The 13,943-nt window shown below is 47.0% G+C and overlaps 1 protein-coding gene across 4 annotated transcripts in view; it reads left to right on the top strand.

The window, feature by feature from the left end:
- The window catches only part of FNDC3A (fibronectin type III domain containing 3A), an 86,448-nt gene that overhangs the window by 26,016 nt on the left and 46,489 nt on the right, over positions 1–13,943 (top strand). For all 4 annotated transcript variants that reach the window (XM_053273642.1, XM_053273643.1, XM_053273644.1 and 1 more), the window contains exon 3: positions 5,120–5,195. In XM_053273642.1, the coding sequence (XP_053129617.1) occupies positions 5,120–5,195 (76 nt within the window). The remainder of the gene's footprint in view (positions 1–5,119; positions 5,196–13,943) is intronic.

The following is a 13,943-nucleotide window of genomic DNA, read 5'->3' as shown; positions in this document are numbered from 1 at the left end:
CATGCTGCAGCTCTTTTGACCTTTGGGAAGCCTCATCAGCCAGTCATTTTCAGAGAGAGAATATTTTATTTACTGTGCCGACAGGGTTCCCTCTAACAGAGATTCCCAGATGTTGTTGACTACAACTCCCATAATCCCCAAGCAAAGGCTATTGCAGCTGGGGATGCTGGCAGTTGTAGTCAACAGCATCTCAGAATACCTGATAGAGGGAACACTGTGTGCCGATTATGCTGTCTTAAGGCCCATTCTGCTTGCAGCTTTCCCCAATTCTTACACAGCTAACTGGTTGAAATGGATGCGTGAGATAATGGCTCTAGTCCTCCTGCAGGTGTTGGACTACAACTCCCATCATCCCTGACTGTTGGCCACTGTGGCTGGGGTTGATGGAGGCGTAGTCCAAAACCATCTAGAGGGCCAAAGTCGTGCAGTCCTATGTTATAAGAAAAGCATAAATGTGCATTGAACATCTAGAGTGAATATCAGCAGTGTTCCTTGTTATTCAGCCATTAATTTCTCCCCCTTACCGTATCTCTCTGCATTGCCTTTTCCACTCCTGAAACTTACATTGTAAGCTTCTTGAGGCAGGGATCGGGTTTTTGTTTTTTTTAGAAAGCAGTAGTGATGGTGCTATAAAAATAGTGCTTGACATCAAGGCCAATGACATTTAAGTTAGGGGTTAAGCTAACTTACTTCTAAATATGCAAGGGAAAGATAAACAAACCAGTTTGTTAGCAGATGAACTTTATTCTGTTATGTAACATACAGGAAAATATTCACCTGTGTGTGTTCTTTTCCATAATGTGAGATTAATAATTTACTTTAACATGATAATATGAATGGGGGGATTGAATATGATTTTGATTGAAATCTTGATACCTTGCACATTTGCATTTTGTTATTAATAAGTAAAATTTGTGTTATCACCTGGATGCTACCACTGAAAAGACCCTGATCCATCTTCCAGTGATGTGGATTTCCTGAACGAGTTTGAATTGGGGAAAAAAAATCTGGATGTATTTTTCTAGAAAATGTTCCAGTGCCCTAACTGAATTAGGATCTGATTTAGCATGTTTGCTTGACTTCTAGTTAATAAACATAATTAAACAGTATGCCATGCTAATTTTGTGTGCGTACCAATATCTCAGGAATTCTTTCTGGTACCTAAAAGTAGTTAACTGAAAAATTGAGGCCCTGCCTTGAGACACCATGATTTGGCGGTATAGAAATGTGATAAAATATGTATGTATGTATTTTATTCACTTACTCATCTCTCTCTAGCAAATTTATTGACCACCTGACTTCCTTAGACTTGATGTGGTTTGCATAAATTATAGCAATGCGGGGCAAGAAAGAAAGAGGGGGAACCCCCACACTCACTCACTGAAAATGAAAAGCCTGGCAGAATAGATAAGTTTTCAGAAGCTTCTTAAAGGACAGAAGGGAGGGGGCATTACGAATCTCAGGAGGCAGAGTGTTCCATAAGGATATTTGATTAGGAAGAAAACACAGAAAAGTGCACTGAGTGTAGTTTAAATGTTGTTATACAAACAAATTCAAAGCTTGAATCGAGAATTATGTTTTCTGGAATTCTTGAAAACATTTTAAGATGTCTCATAGGAACATAGGAAGCTGCCATATACTGAGTCAGACTATTGGTCCACCTAGCTCAGTATTGTCTGCACAGACTGGCAGCGGCTTCTCCAAGTTGGCAGGCAGGAGTCTCTCTCAGCCCTATCTTGGAAATTCTGCAAGGGAGAGAACTTGGAACCTCCTGCATGCAAGTATGCAGATGTTCTTCCCAGAGCGGCCCCATCCCCTGAAGGGAATATCTTAGTGTCTCCCATTCAAATGTAAACCAGAGTGGACTCTGCTTAGCAAAGGGGACAGTTCATGCTTCCTACTCAGTAGCATACACTTGGCTATCACCAGAGGTTCTCAGACTTCGGTGATTTTGGCTGGGGATTATGGGAGTTGAAGGAAAGTCCTGGCTTCCATTGTTTAAATTTTACATTGTTTAAATCTTCACAGAGCTCTTTCAAGATTTGAATTTAAAAAATTGGCTCTCTGCACTGTTATCAGATGGAGCAGTAGCCGATTCAAAAAACCAGTTCTTAAATTATTTTGGACTGAATGAACGCTTTGTTGATTTTGAGTTGAATGCGTGCCGTAACTCATGAAGCTGTAACTATTGGTATAGATGTGAAATATTTGACCTCTTCGGCACTTAAGAACTGGGTAAGAAATTAGGCAAATGAGACACACAGAGGCTTCTGGTTTGTTTAATTCTTGTGGAAATAAGCGTCTTTTTTCAGTAAGAAGCAAAGGGTTTGGCATTTTTTCCTGTGGTAGTATTAGGTCACCATTGACCTTTCCTGTCCCTGTTATCTGATCAACACACGCGTCATCTTGGCCTTCTTTGAGTTGCTGTTTGCTAGCCTTGGTCCCTTTGCAGATTTTTCCAGGCTGTAAAGGAACAGCCTTGGAAGACTTAGAGGAATCGAGCCGAAAATCAAAACAAAAGCTAGCAATAAATGTTGCTTCTTAATTGCTTATTCCGTAACAGGCCGTTTGTGTTGACTTCTAGTCCTGGAAGTTGGTACAAAGCGTGCTTTATAGTGGCTGAGGGCAAAACCTTAGAACTCTGAGTCCCAAAAAGTGAGTTGGCCCATAATAAGAGCAATATGTTGGATTCAGAGAGCCAGTGATTTGAACGAAAAGTATTTAATTTGCTGATCTTTGGAAGGTTGAGGATTCTTTTAAAAAGGGGAGATGGAGGTGTCTGTTCTGAAACCTCCTTTCATAGTTCTGTTTTCCATGGCTAACTCCAGTGGTGCTTCTGGCTGGAACTGAAAAAGCCCGTTGCTATTAGTAGGTAGCCAGTACCAGGAATCCAGAAGTAAGGTGTAGCTCACTAGTCAGCCATTATTTGTGGTCGCCACCAATTCCCTCTCTTCTTTCTTATCTTTTTCTAACACACAGGCAGTGTTCCCTCTAAGGTGTGCGCACGTATGCACGCTCACAAGTTGTTGTTTTTAATGTCCACTCAGTTAATTTTAGATTCTGCTCAGGATGAATTTGGAAGGCCCCACTCTGAATGCATGTGCGCACACACTGCCTTGATGCTGCTGCCCAGAACAAAACTCATTCTGCCCACTGAGAGAAAAAAAATTAGAGAACACTGCACACAGGCACACGTCTTATGAAAGAAGCGGATCTTCTAATATTTGCACTGGGACATGGAGATGGTAAGAAACAGGGAACCATCTCCTACCACCAGGAAGGATTCCTGCTGTTTCTTAGCTTCTCAAAAATGGCGGTGAAATGAGGTCTCTGGTGAGGGGATCTGTGTGGTGCTGGGTGTCCTGCTTGCCTGAGGGCAGGGGGCACTTGCCACTGGCAAGCTGGCAAATAGATTTGTCTTGTTAAGCACAGTGCATACTGCTTGAATCATGCTTGACTCAAGGCAGCAGCATTTCGTGAGAAATAAATGAGGCCCCTCATTCCATAATCCATTGTGAGCCTAACAGTTTTGCAGAATGGACATGGTGTCTTCATGGTGTCCCGTAAGCGTTTCATCTTTCAACTTGGTCTGAATCTGAGATCTCAGAAAATACCAGATGTGTGGACAACACAGCTAGAGCCAAAGAACTGTGCAGGGATGGAAAATGGCCGCCAGCACTGCTCCTCAAACAGTTGCTCAAGAGTGTCCAGGCAGTTTTGTAATAACTTATATAGCAATTCTGCTGCTTCTGCTTTCCCCAGAAGTTGTGCAAGTGAAGGAACTGCTTTAGATTTATGTACCCAGTGTTTTTGAGCAAGGTGCGAAACAGCTCTCTTTAATGGATGGAGGTCTCCTCCTGTGTACAGAAGGGCACTTTTGGATCCAGCCTCCGGCAGTTATTACTTCACTCCTTCCTTGTTTTCTCTCTTTAATAATATAAACCGTGTGTTTTCAAAAAAGCAAATGTGTTTTTGCTGATCATCCCTGGGAAGCAGATTTTCAGGATGTGTGAATCCTGATGATGCAAGCCCCATAAGGCGTCACTTGACAAAAAGGAAGGTTCATGTTGGTTTGTGATATTTACACCCTGACTTTCAGCTAAATAGTCCCCCTGTGGGAAGAGGGATCCTTGCAGATATGTTTCCCCAGACTCTTCAAGGGCTTTTAAAGCTCATTGTCAATACCTTGAACCTTCTCAGCAGAGCACAGGCAGCCAACCCTGGTTTATTGTGTTGATCCTATGGCTAGCCCTGGACAACCACTGGGCTGTTTTGTTTTGCACTTGCTGTGGCTTCGGGATTGTCTTCAAATGTACAGCAATGGAGCTCACACACGGGTTCTGTTTTTCTTCTTCAAAAAAAGAAAATAGTAATTTGGTGATAAGTTGAGCCAGCTAAAATTTGATGAGAAACATCTATTTTCTGTTTAAATAATTTTAAATTGGAGATGTTGTGTGTATCAGGCTCATTAAATATTGTGCTCCTGACTTTCCCTGGCAAGAAGGAATTTATTTTATTTAACATATTGGTATACCACTCAATACATTGTCTCAGGGCAGTTTATATACAAAAAAAATTAAAACCATTTAAACAGTTAAAAATTAAGTGCCTCAGCAGGCCGAGTAATTGTGCAAGCCTTTTTCTGTAGCCACAAATAACTAAAAAATGTGGGTGGACAGGCAAGTTAGTAATAATCTCCTGTGACCTACTCATTTCTGTAGAATTTTAACTGGTGTTGTTAACCCCTGCATTCCTGATTACAGACAAGCTGGATAAAACTTCATTGCACAAAGTTAAATGAAGAATTATTTTAGAAATCACAATTAATTCTGCATTGCCAGTGTTGCAAAATATGTGTATGTTACTTGGAAAAATGGAGTTGGACTCTAAGAACAACTTGTACAAATGGAAGTTCCATCTCACATGGGTGGGAGGGGCCCAGAGAATTGCAGAATGGGGCTGGGAGATTGGCAAAAATTACCTCTCCTCCTGCACAAGGGAACTTCTTTCTGTTGGGTTGGATCCTAAGAACCCGGCAGAAAAATCATTCTTAGGGTGTTCCGTATTCATGTGGTTCTGAAATGAAGAATTAATGTTCTGTTTTGTTTTTCCTCCTTAGGTTATTCTTGTGCAAGTAAACCCAGGAGAGACTTTCACAATTAGAACTGAAGATGGACACATTCAGTGTATCCAAGGTAAAGGACTTATATAGATTTTCTCCAAAAATATATAATGTGAAGCTGCTGGTGTCTGACATTACATGGTGTCATGACATTACATTACTCAGAACCTTTAATTCCTGTCATTGGGACACATTCTCCGAAATTATAGTCTTATGACTGTAGAATTGTGTTAAGGGAACGTAGGAAGCTGCCTTATTCTGAGCCAGGCCCTTGGTCTATCTAGCTCAGGACTGGCCACACTGACTGGCAGCAGCTCTCCAAGGTTCCAGGCAGGAGTCTCTTCCAGTCCTACCTGGAGATGCTGCCAGGGATTGAATCTGGGACCAGTGTTCCCTCTAACAGGGGTTCCCCAGTGTTGTTGACTACAACTCCCAGCATCCCCAGCTGCAGTGGCTTTGGCTGGGGATTATGGGAGTTGTAGTCAACATCATCTGAAAATCCTTGTTAGAGGGAACACTGCCTGGGCCGGCCATGTGACCCGGCCACGCAGAGGCCCATTGGGCATGTGTGGAGGCCTCCAAAATGGCTGCTGCAATGGAGGGCAGGCCTGAAACGAGCCGAAGACCGACCGGACAGAGTGCTGAGGTCATATGTGGAGCAGTGTTCTCTCTAATGTTTTTCATCTGTGTACCTAATGAATTTTGTTCTGAGGTAGAACAAAAGGTATCAAGGTAGAACAAGGTATCAAGGTAGAACAAAAGGTATCTGAGGTATCAAGGTAGTGTTGTGCGCACATGCATTCAGAGTGGGGCCCTCCTGATTCAGCCTGAGCGGGATGTAAAATTAACTGAGTGGACATCAAAAAATCTGTGAGCGGGTGCACTTGCGCACACCTTAGAGGGAACACGGATGTGGAGGCTGACGGAGGGAGGGGGTACCTCCAGAGATCCCCCCCCCGCAGCCATGGCAGTGTCCCCCGGAGGGGGTGAGAAAACCTTTTTTTAAAAATTGAGGAACCTTCTCCCCCTCTGATCCAGGAGGGTTTCGGGGGGTGCCAAAACTGAACATGCCTGTTCTGAACTCCAACCGAACCGGGAAATCCGGTTTTCCCTCAGAGGAGGGTTGTATCCGCAAAGGATGCTGGGTTGTCTTGACCTCCTGCTCCTGGACAGGGCCAATCAAGAGCTTTGGCTCGCAGCAGGAGGGAGGGGCAATCCCCTGAGTCTCCAGTTCTTCGCCCTGTCTCGCTCCAGCAGGGCTGTTTTCTGATTGCTCCTGTTTTCTCTCTGCATTCTCGCTCCCTGGGCTTATCCTTTCTGCCTCGGCATAGCAAAGGGATTAGCAGGGAGAGAGGGGGAAGTGATTTTTCCTCTGCTGCGACTCTCAGAGTGCCCTTATATCGGCAATGGAATCTCAGCGTGGCGAGAGGGAGGTGTCTCCCCCCCTCTCAGAGGATTCGGTGGTGCATTCCGTCTGCCAAGCTGAGTGGGTCGCGGCTTCTTATCCCGCACCCGTTTCTCAGACCCCCAAGTCCGCCAAAGCCTCCAAGAAGGCTAAGAAGTGCAAAAGCTCTAGTAAGGCTAGTTTGGCGGGCGGCCAGGCTGTGTTCCGATCGCCCCCCGTAGGCATCCGTTGCCAAGGAGGCGGGGGTGACCTGCCTTCAGATGTCGCTGCTCCCACTTTGCAGCGCGTAACGGAGGCCATGGGGGACTTGGAAGGTGAGCTGATGGGGGCTTCGGAGGGAGTGTCGGGGTTGGGGGATTCCTGCGCGGCTCCTCTCCCTAAGCGCTCTCGCGCCGCCGTTGCGGCTTTGGTCTCCCGTGCCCATTGCTGCCCCGCTCCCTCAGCCGATCGCGGCCCCGGTTCCTGCTCTGCCATCTCCTGCCAAAACCTCAGCGGCAGCCATTTTGGCGGCCATTTTGGTCGTTTGCAGGATCCATTTTGGATCCTGCAAACAATTTCTTCAGGATATGGTCTCGCAAGGATTCCAAGCACCGCTTAATGATGGAGGCTATTCTTCACCTCCAGGCCATTCGGGCGATAGAGCCTGTGCCCCTAAGGGAACAGGGGAAAGGTGTTTACTCCATACTGTTTCTAGTCCCCAAAAAGAACAAGGAGTGGAGGGCTATCCTAGACCTCAAGTTTGTGAACAGGTTTCTTCGGAAAAAGTGGTTCCGCATGGAAACCCTTCGCTCCATTTTCATGGCCCTCCAGCAAGGGGACTTCCTAGCCTCGGTAGACTTGAAGGAAGCCTACCTTCATGTGCCCATTCACGAGCAGGACAGACGCTTTCTGAGATTTGCGTATCGGTCTTTTCACTTCCAGTACCGGGCGCTCCCCTTCGGTCTCTCGACTGCGCCCCGGGTGTTTACCAAACTCATGGTGTCACTCGTGGCGCACTTGAGGACCAAGGGCGTCCATCTTTACCCTTATCTAGACGACCTTTTGATCAGGTCCCCCTCCCTGTCCAGAGGCCAGCGGGATGTTCAATTGACCCTGGCAGTTCTGGAAGCGCACAGGTTCATGGTGAACGGTCCAAAGAGCTCACTTCTACCTCAAACCAGGGTTCTCCACCTAGGTGCGGTAATCGATACTGTTCAGGGGACAGTCTGTCTATCTGCAGAACGCAGGAAGTCCCTGTTGTCTTCCTGTCGTGCCCTGATTTCTCGCTCCAGGTCCAGTGTCCTGTCCCTATCCCAATTGCAGGGGCGCATGGTCTCCACCCTGGGCATAGTGCCCTGGAGCCGGTTTCACTCCCACCCACTTCAGTGGCTTCTCTTAAAGTATCAGGACCAGGTGCTAGGCAGGTCCAGGATGCCGGTCAGCCTGCCACCTTGAGTAGTCAAGTCACTGCACTGGTGGGTGTCACCAGCCACGATGAAGGGGGTCAGCTTCCTTCCCGTGGAGCGCATCCAGGTAACGACGGATGCCAGCCTCCTGGGCTGGGGAGGTCACTTCCAGCAGCTGGTAGCTCAAGGCATTTGGTGCGATTCCGAGCGCAACAATTCCATCAATTGGCTGGAGCTGCGGGCAATTCGCCTCTCTCTCATGGAGTTCCTCCCAGCGATTCAGGGTCGGCATGTCTTGGTGCTCACGGACAATGCCACAGCCAAGGCCCATGTCAACAGGCAGGGCGGGTCAAAATCTTGGGCTCTAATGCGCGAGGCCTCGCTCCTTTTGGCATGGGCAGAGCAACATCTACTGTCCCTGGAGGCCGACCACGTTAGCGGGGTTCTAAACACAGTCGCGGACTGTTTGAGCCGATCACAGATAGATCCAGTGGAGTGGTCTCTGGATCCGCTGGCCTTCCAGCGGATTGTTCAGAGATTTGGTCAGCCGGTGATGGACCTCTTTGCAAGTCCAGGAAACGCCAGGCTGGAGCGCTTCCTCTCAAGGTACCACTCTCCCGGGGCAGAGGGTGTAGATGCTCTGACCTTTCCATGGCCCCCGGGCCTGTCCTATGCCTTCCCGCCATTCGCTGTCCTTCCGCAGACCATCCGAAGGATCCGGCTGCTGAGAGCAGAAATCATCTTGGTGGCACCACACTGGCCACGCAGACCCTGGTTCTCGGATCTGGTGGAGTTGTCCATATAACCGCCGCTTCCACTGGGGTCTCACTGTCATCTTCTCCGTCAGGGTCCAATTTTCCACCCGGACCCAGAGTGGCTCAATCTCTTCACCTGGAGATTGAGCAGGGTTCCTTAGCGGCGTGCGGTTACCCCAGTTCTGTTCAGGACACAATTTTGGCCTTCCACGGTCAGAGTCTATCAGTCTACCTGGAAGACCTTCGTGGGCTGGTGTAGCTCTCAGGGAATTTCGCCATTGTCCGCTTCTGTGGTACAGGTCTTGGGATTTCTTCAAAGTGGCCTGGATAAGGGGCTCCGCCCTAATACTCTGCGTCGTCAAGTTTTTGTAATTTCTTCAGTTCTGCAGTTGCAGGGTTCTTCTCTAGCTCAGCATCCCCACGTTCAGCGATTCCTCAAAGGGGCTTCTTCCCTCAATCCCCCTACAGTTCACAGGTTTCCTACGTGGGACCTTAATTTGGTGCTCAAGGCTCTTACCAGGGCCCCGTTCGAGCCACTGCGGTCTGTTCCTTTATGGTTACTTACCTTTAAAGTTTTGTTTCTGGTGGCCATTACGTCTGCCAGACGGGTTTCGGATCTGGGCGCTCTGTCCATGCGGAAGGAATTGTGTCTAGTCTATCCAGAGTACGTACTGTTGCGTACAGATCCTACTTTCCTCCCCAAGGTGAATTCAGTTTTTCATCGGTCCCAGGAACTTATGTTACCTTCTTTCTGTCCTAAACCTTCTTCCCCTAAGGAACGTGAATGGCACACGTTGGATGTGTGCAGGGCGATAAGAATTTACCTGAGGCGCACTAAGCCCTTTCGGGTTTCGGATTCTTTCTTAGTTTCGTTCAGAGATTGTTCTCTGGGAAAGAAGGTTTCGACTTCCACCTTGTCATGCTGGATTTGCCAGTGTATCAGGTTAGCTTATTCTGGTTCCGCTTCTCTGGTCCCTGAGGGAATTACAGCGCATTCTACCAGGAGCGCAGCTGCTTCTTCTTCATTCTCCACCTTGGCCCCTCTGGTTGATATCTGCCGGGCTGCCACGTGGGCTTCTCTTTCCACTTTTGTGAAAAGCATTATAAAATTCATGATTGGGCTTCGGCAGACGCTTCCTTTGGGAGGAGAGTTTTGCAACAGGTGGTTCCTCCTTGAGGCCAGACCGCACAGCTCCCACCCAGTGTGTCATAGGGGCTATGGTAGGTCCCAGCATCCTTTGGGGATACAACCCTCCTCTGAGGGAAAATGAATCGTTGGCACTTGCCTGAAAGGTCATTTTCCTCAGAGGTATGGGTTGTATCCACCCCCACCTGCTTGTTCGTCCGGTCTGTTTTTTCTTCTGTCCTGAGACCCTGTACCCTATATGCCTGTGGGGTGGTTTCCCTCTGGGGGTAGCCGGTTCTCCCTGAAGAGGGTTTGTTAGCTAGTCCAGACTTCAGGTCTGGAATGGGGTTTTTCTTGCCGAGTTTGTTGCCTTTTGCCTTGTTACATTTATATGGCTGCATGTTTTCTTGCCTTCCGTTTAACCATTCTGTTCTGGAGCATTGTTTAGAGCTGGCGATGAACTGGAGGCTCAGGGGATTGCCCCTCCCTCCTGCTGCGAGCCAAAGCTCTTGATTGGCCCTGTCTAGGAGCAGGAGGTCAAGACAACCCAGCATCCTTTGCGGATACAACCCATACCTCTGAGGAAAATGACCTTTCAGGTAAGTGCCAATGATTCATTTTGTGCACACTCCTACTCCCAACCTGCTGCCATAAGACAGGGCCATCTGACCAACTCCACCCACTAATTATCCAGTCACCATGGTCCATATGCAGAAAGCATGCAAACTGCAAGAGGGTGCTTTCCGAACAGTGATGACTCGAGATGACCGTTGCAGAGAAACCAATCCTTGCATATAAGGGAAGAAGGCTGGTGGCTGAGGGAACCCGTGCTTACACTGCCTTTCTGATCTGGTGGAAGTTTCTTACTCAATCCCCAGCATGGTGAACACTGAGAGCATGAACACAGCTCACACCGTGTGACCTCGTAAGGGGAATTCTGTTGGGCCTATTTCCATGCACCCAACGTTCTGCCGCTGTTGTGTCAGTTTGGAAGTGGAAGGGAAAGAAGAGGAGTGCCAGGGGATGCTGCTGCTGCTGATAATAATAATAATAATAATAATTTAAAAAAAACAACTTTATTTGTTAGCCACATCATATCAAATTGTTCTCTGGGCAGCTTACAACACAGCATTAAAACATCAGATAAAAACACACAACATATTAAATTGTAACAGACCAAAAAGAGGGGGGTGGGTGGGGAGAAAATACAACATACAATACAAAAGAATTGTAAAAACATTATTTTTAAAATCAGTTACAGTCAGATCAAAATTTTTAAAAGGCCTAGGTCAACAAAAAGGTCTTCACCTGGTGTCTAAAAGAACATAGGGACACAGGAAGCTGCCTTCTACCAAGTCAGACCTTTGGCCCATCTAGCTCATTATTGTCTACACAGACTGGCAGCGGCTTCTCCAAGGTTGTAGGCAGGTGTCTCTCTCAGCTGCATCCTAGAGATGCTGCCAGGGAGGGAACTTGGAACCTAGATGCTCTTTCCAAAGTGGCTCCATCGCCTAAGGGGAATATCCTACAGGGCTCACACATGTAGTCTCCCATTCAGATGCAAGCAGGGTGGATTCTGCTTAGCAAAGGGGACAAGTCATGCTTGCTACCACAAGACCAGCTCACTGGGGACGCTATTCCATAAACAGGGTACCACCACTGAAAAGGCCCTTTCCCTACTAGCCACCCGCCTCACCTCGGGCCGGGGCACTTGGAGGAGAGGCTTTGAAGAAGATCTTAAGGTTTGGGTTGGGACCTACGGGGCAAGGCGCTCTCTCAAGTAACCGGGTCCAAAGCCATTTAGGGCTGGAAATTGGGCCTCGAAACAGACTGCCCTGACTCCAGTGGGCAAGTTACAGTGTCTAAATTCCTCTCTTTATCAGTTTCAAGGCAAAGCCACTTGCTATCTTTTCCTTGCAAGTTATTGTAGTAGGTTGCTTTGAATGTTTGGATTTAACACAGCAAGTAGGATTATTCTGCTTCTGCAACGTGATCAGCTTTCATTGGAGTGGGAGGCACAACAGGTTTTCCATTATATTCTCCATAAATCTTCTGGGTCTTTCCCTTTCCTCGTGGTACAAGACCCACATTTCTGTCCAGCATTAATGTTGGGCGAGTCGCAGGGCATGTAGGCCGAGAGAGGACCGTGGGGATTAATTCTTCCGTATCTGGGCACTGCTGGTCTTAACCCTGCTTCCTGAGCTAGGGGCTGCTTTTAAGTCTTGAGCCATTCAGAACCGAGGCACAGAGAATCTCGCCTGCGGGCTCTCTTTTTATTACTTCCTCACATCTGTTCGAGCAGGATGAAGCACGCACGATTCAGCCAGTGGAGAAGCAACAGAAGCCACAAGTGTTGTCAGGAGAGCGGGGGAGAATCTGAGTGGCCGTAGCCAGATCAGTGTGGAGGACACATGAATTGTCCCCTTTGCTAAGCAGGCTCTGCCCTGGTTGCCTATGAATGGGAGGCTACATGTGTGAGCCCTGTGAGATATTTCCCTTAGGGGATGAGGCTGCTCTGGGAAAAGCACTTGCATGCAGAAGGTTCCAAGTTCCCTCCCTGCAGCATCTCCAAGATAGGACCGAGAGAGACTCCTGCCTGTAACCTTGGAGAAGCCGCTGCCAGTCTGTGTGGACAATGCTGAGTTAGATAAACTAATGATCTGACTCGGTATGTGGCAGCAGCTTTCTGTGTTCTTATGACTGTACTAACTGCTAACTGGGCAGAGGCACCTTTTAACATGGTGATTCTCTTTATTTAGCAAGGGGAGAGTAATTGGCCCTGTCCACCCCCAGCACAGGACTTCCAGTGACTACTATGCTACTGTTTTAATTGTTTTAATTGTTTCGTGTATTTTAATCTGTGCTGATTTTTATATATCATTTTAAATTTTATACACAGCCTAGAGATGTACATACCAGGCGGTATAAAAATATGACAGATAAATAAGAATAAAATTAAATCCTCCAGGACAATACAAGTCAAGTAGTGATACCTCATCCGTGCATAAGCCCAACTTTGACATCTAAAGCTGACTGCCATGGCGTCAGACCATTAATCCACCGAGCTCAGTACAGTCTGACTGGCAGGGCCTCTCCAGGGCTTCCGACAGGGGTCTTTACCCCAACTCTGCTTGAGATGCCAAGGAATGCACTCTGGGGCCCTTCTGCACACAAAGCAGATGCTATCCCTGCTAACTGGGCAAAGAGGCACCTTTTAATGTGGTGATTCTCTTTATTTAGCAAGGGGAGAGTAACTGGCCCTATCCACCCCCAGCACAGGACCTCCAGTGACTCCTTGCTGGTGTCTATCTTATGTTTCTTTTTAGATTGTGAGCCCTTTGGGGACAGGGATCCATCTTATTTATTTATTATTTCTCTATGTAAACCACTTTGGAAACTTTTGCTGGAAAGTGGTATATAAATATTTGTTTTTGTTGTTGTACTCCCCTTTCCCATGAACTGTGGGCTACAGCTGGATGTATTTGAAGATCGGTTGGTCCTAGCACTAAAATATGCAGTGATCATTGTACACGCTTAAAATATACAGTTGTAGAAGGCAAAGAGAGGACCGTGGGGATTAATTCTCCTGTTTCTGGGCACTGCTGGTTTTTAACTCCTGCTTCTTGAACTAGGAGCTGCTTCTAAGTGTTGAGCCATTCAGAACTGAGGCACAGAGAATCTTGCCTGTCCATTTTTGAGACAGAATCTTGCCCTCCCAATTTCTGAGACAGTTCAATTTCCAGGTCCTTCTAGGGAAGCAACATTCCACTGTTCTGAATATTAATGCATATTCTGTGGTGTTGACCATGTTCTTTCCAGAGATCCTTTTTTTTTTAGTGTTAACTGCTTAAATGTAGGCGATTTTTTCTGAATCCAATACTAGTTTCCCCCCAAGTTATTTGATGTTATAAATTGGAACTGTCTTAAATTCAGAGTCTTCTTCCTTTCAGATAAATACAGATATAACCTGTATTTTTAAAGGCCCGTCTTAAAATTTAGAGTTGCCTTTGATTTGGGTAAATAGGTTAATATCCCCAAAGGATCAAAATATGCTTCAGATCCCTTACTCTTCGTAGAAGATATGCAAGAGTACCTTGGCTATCTAAGCTGTGGTTCTAAGTACAATTAGGTAGGAAGTGAGACCCTCTTC

Source organism: Hemicordylus capensis, chromosome 11 (genome assembly GCF_027244095.1).
Source record: "Hemicordylus capensis ecotype Gifberg chromosome 11, rHemCap1.1.pri, whole genome shotgun sequence".
Classification (NCBI taxonomy): domain Eukaryota; kingdom Metazoa; phylum Chordata; class Lepidosauria; order Squamata; family Cordylidae; genus Hemicordylus; species Hemicordylus capensis.
This window is presented reverse-complemented; position numbering and strand designations above follow the sequence as displayed.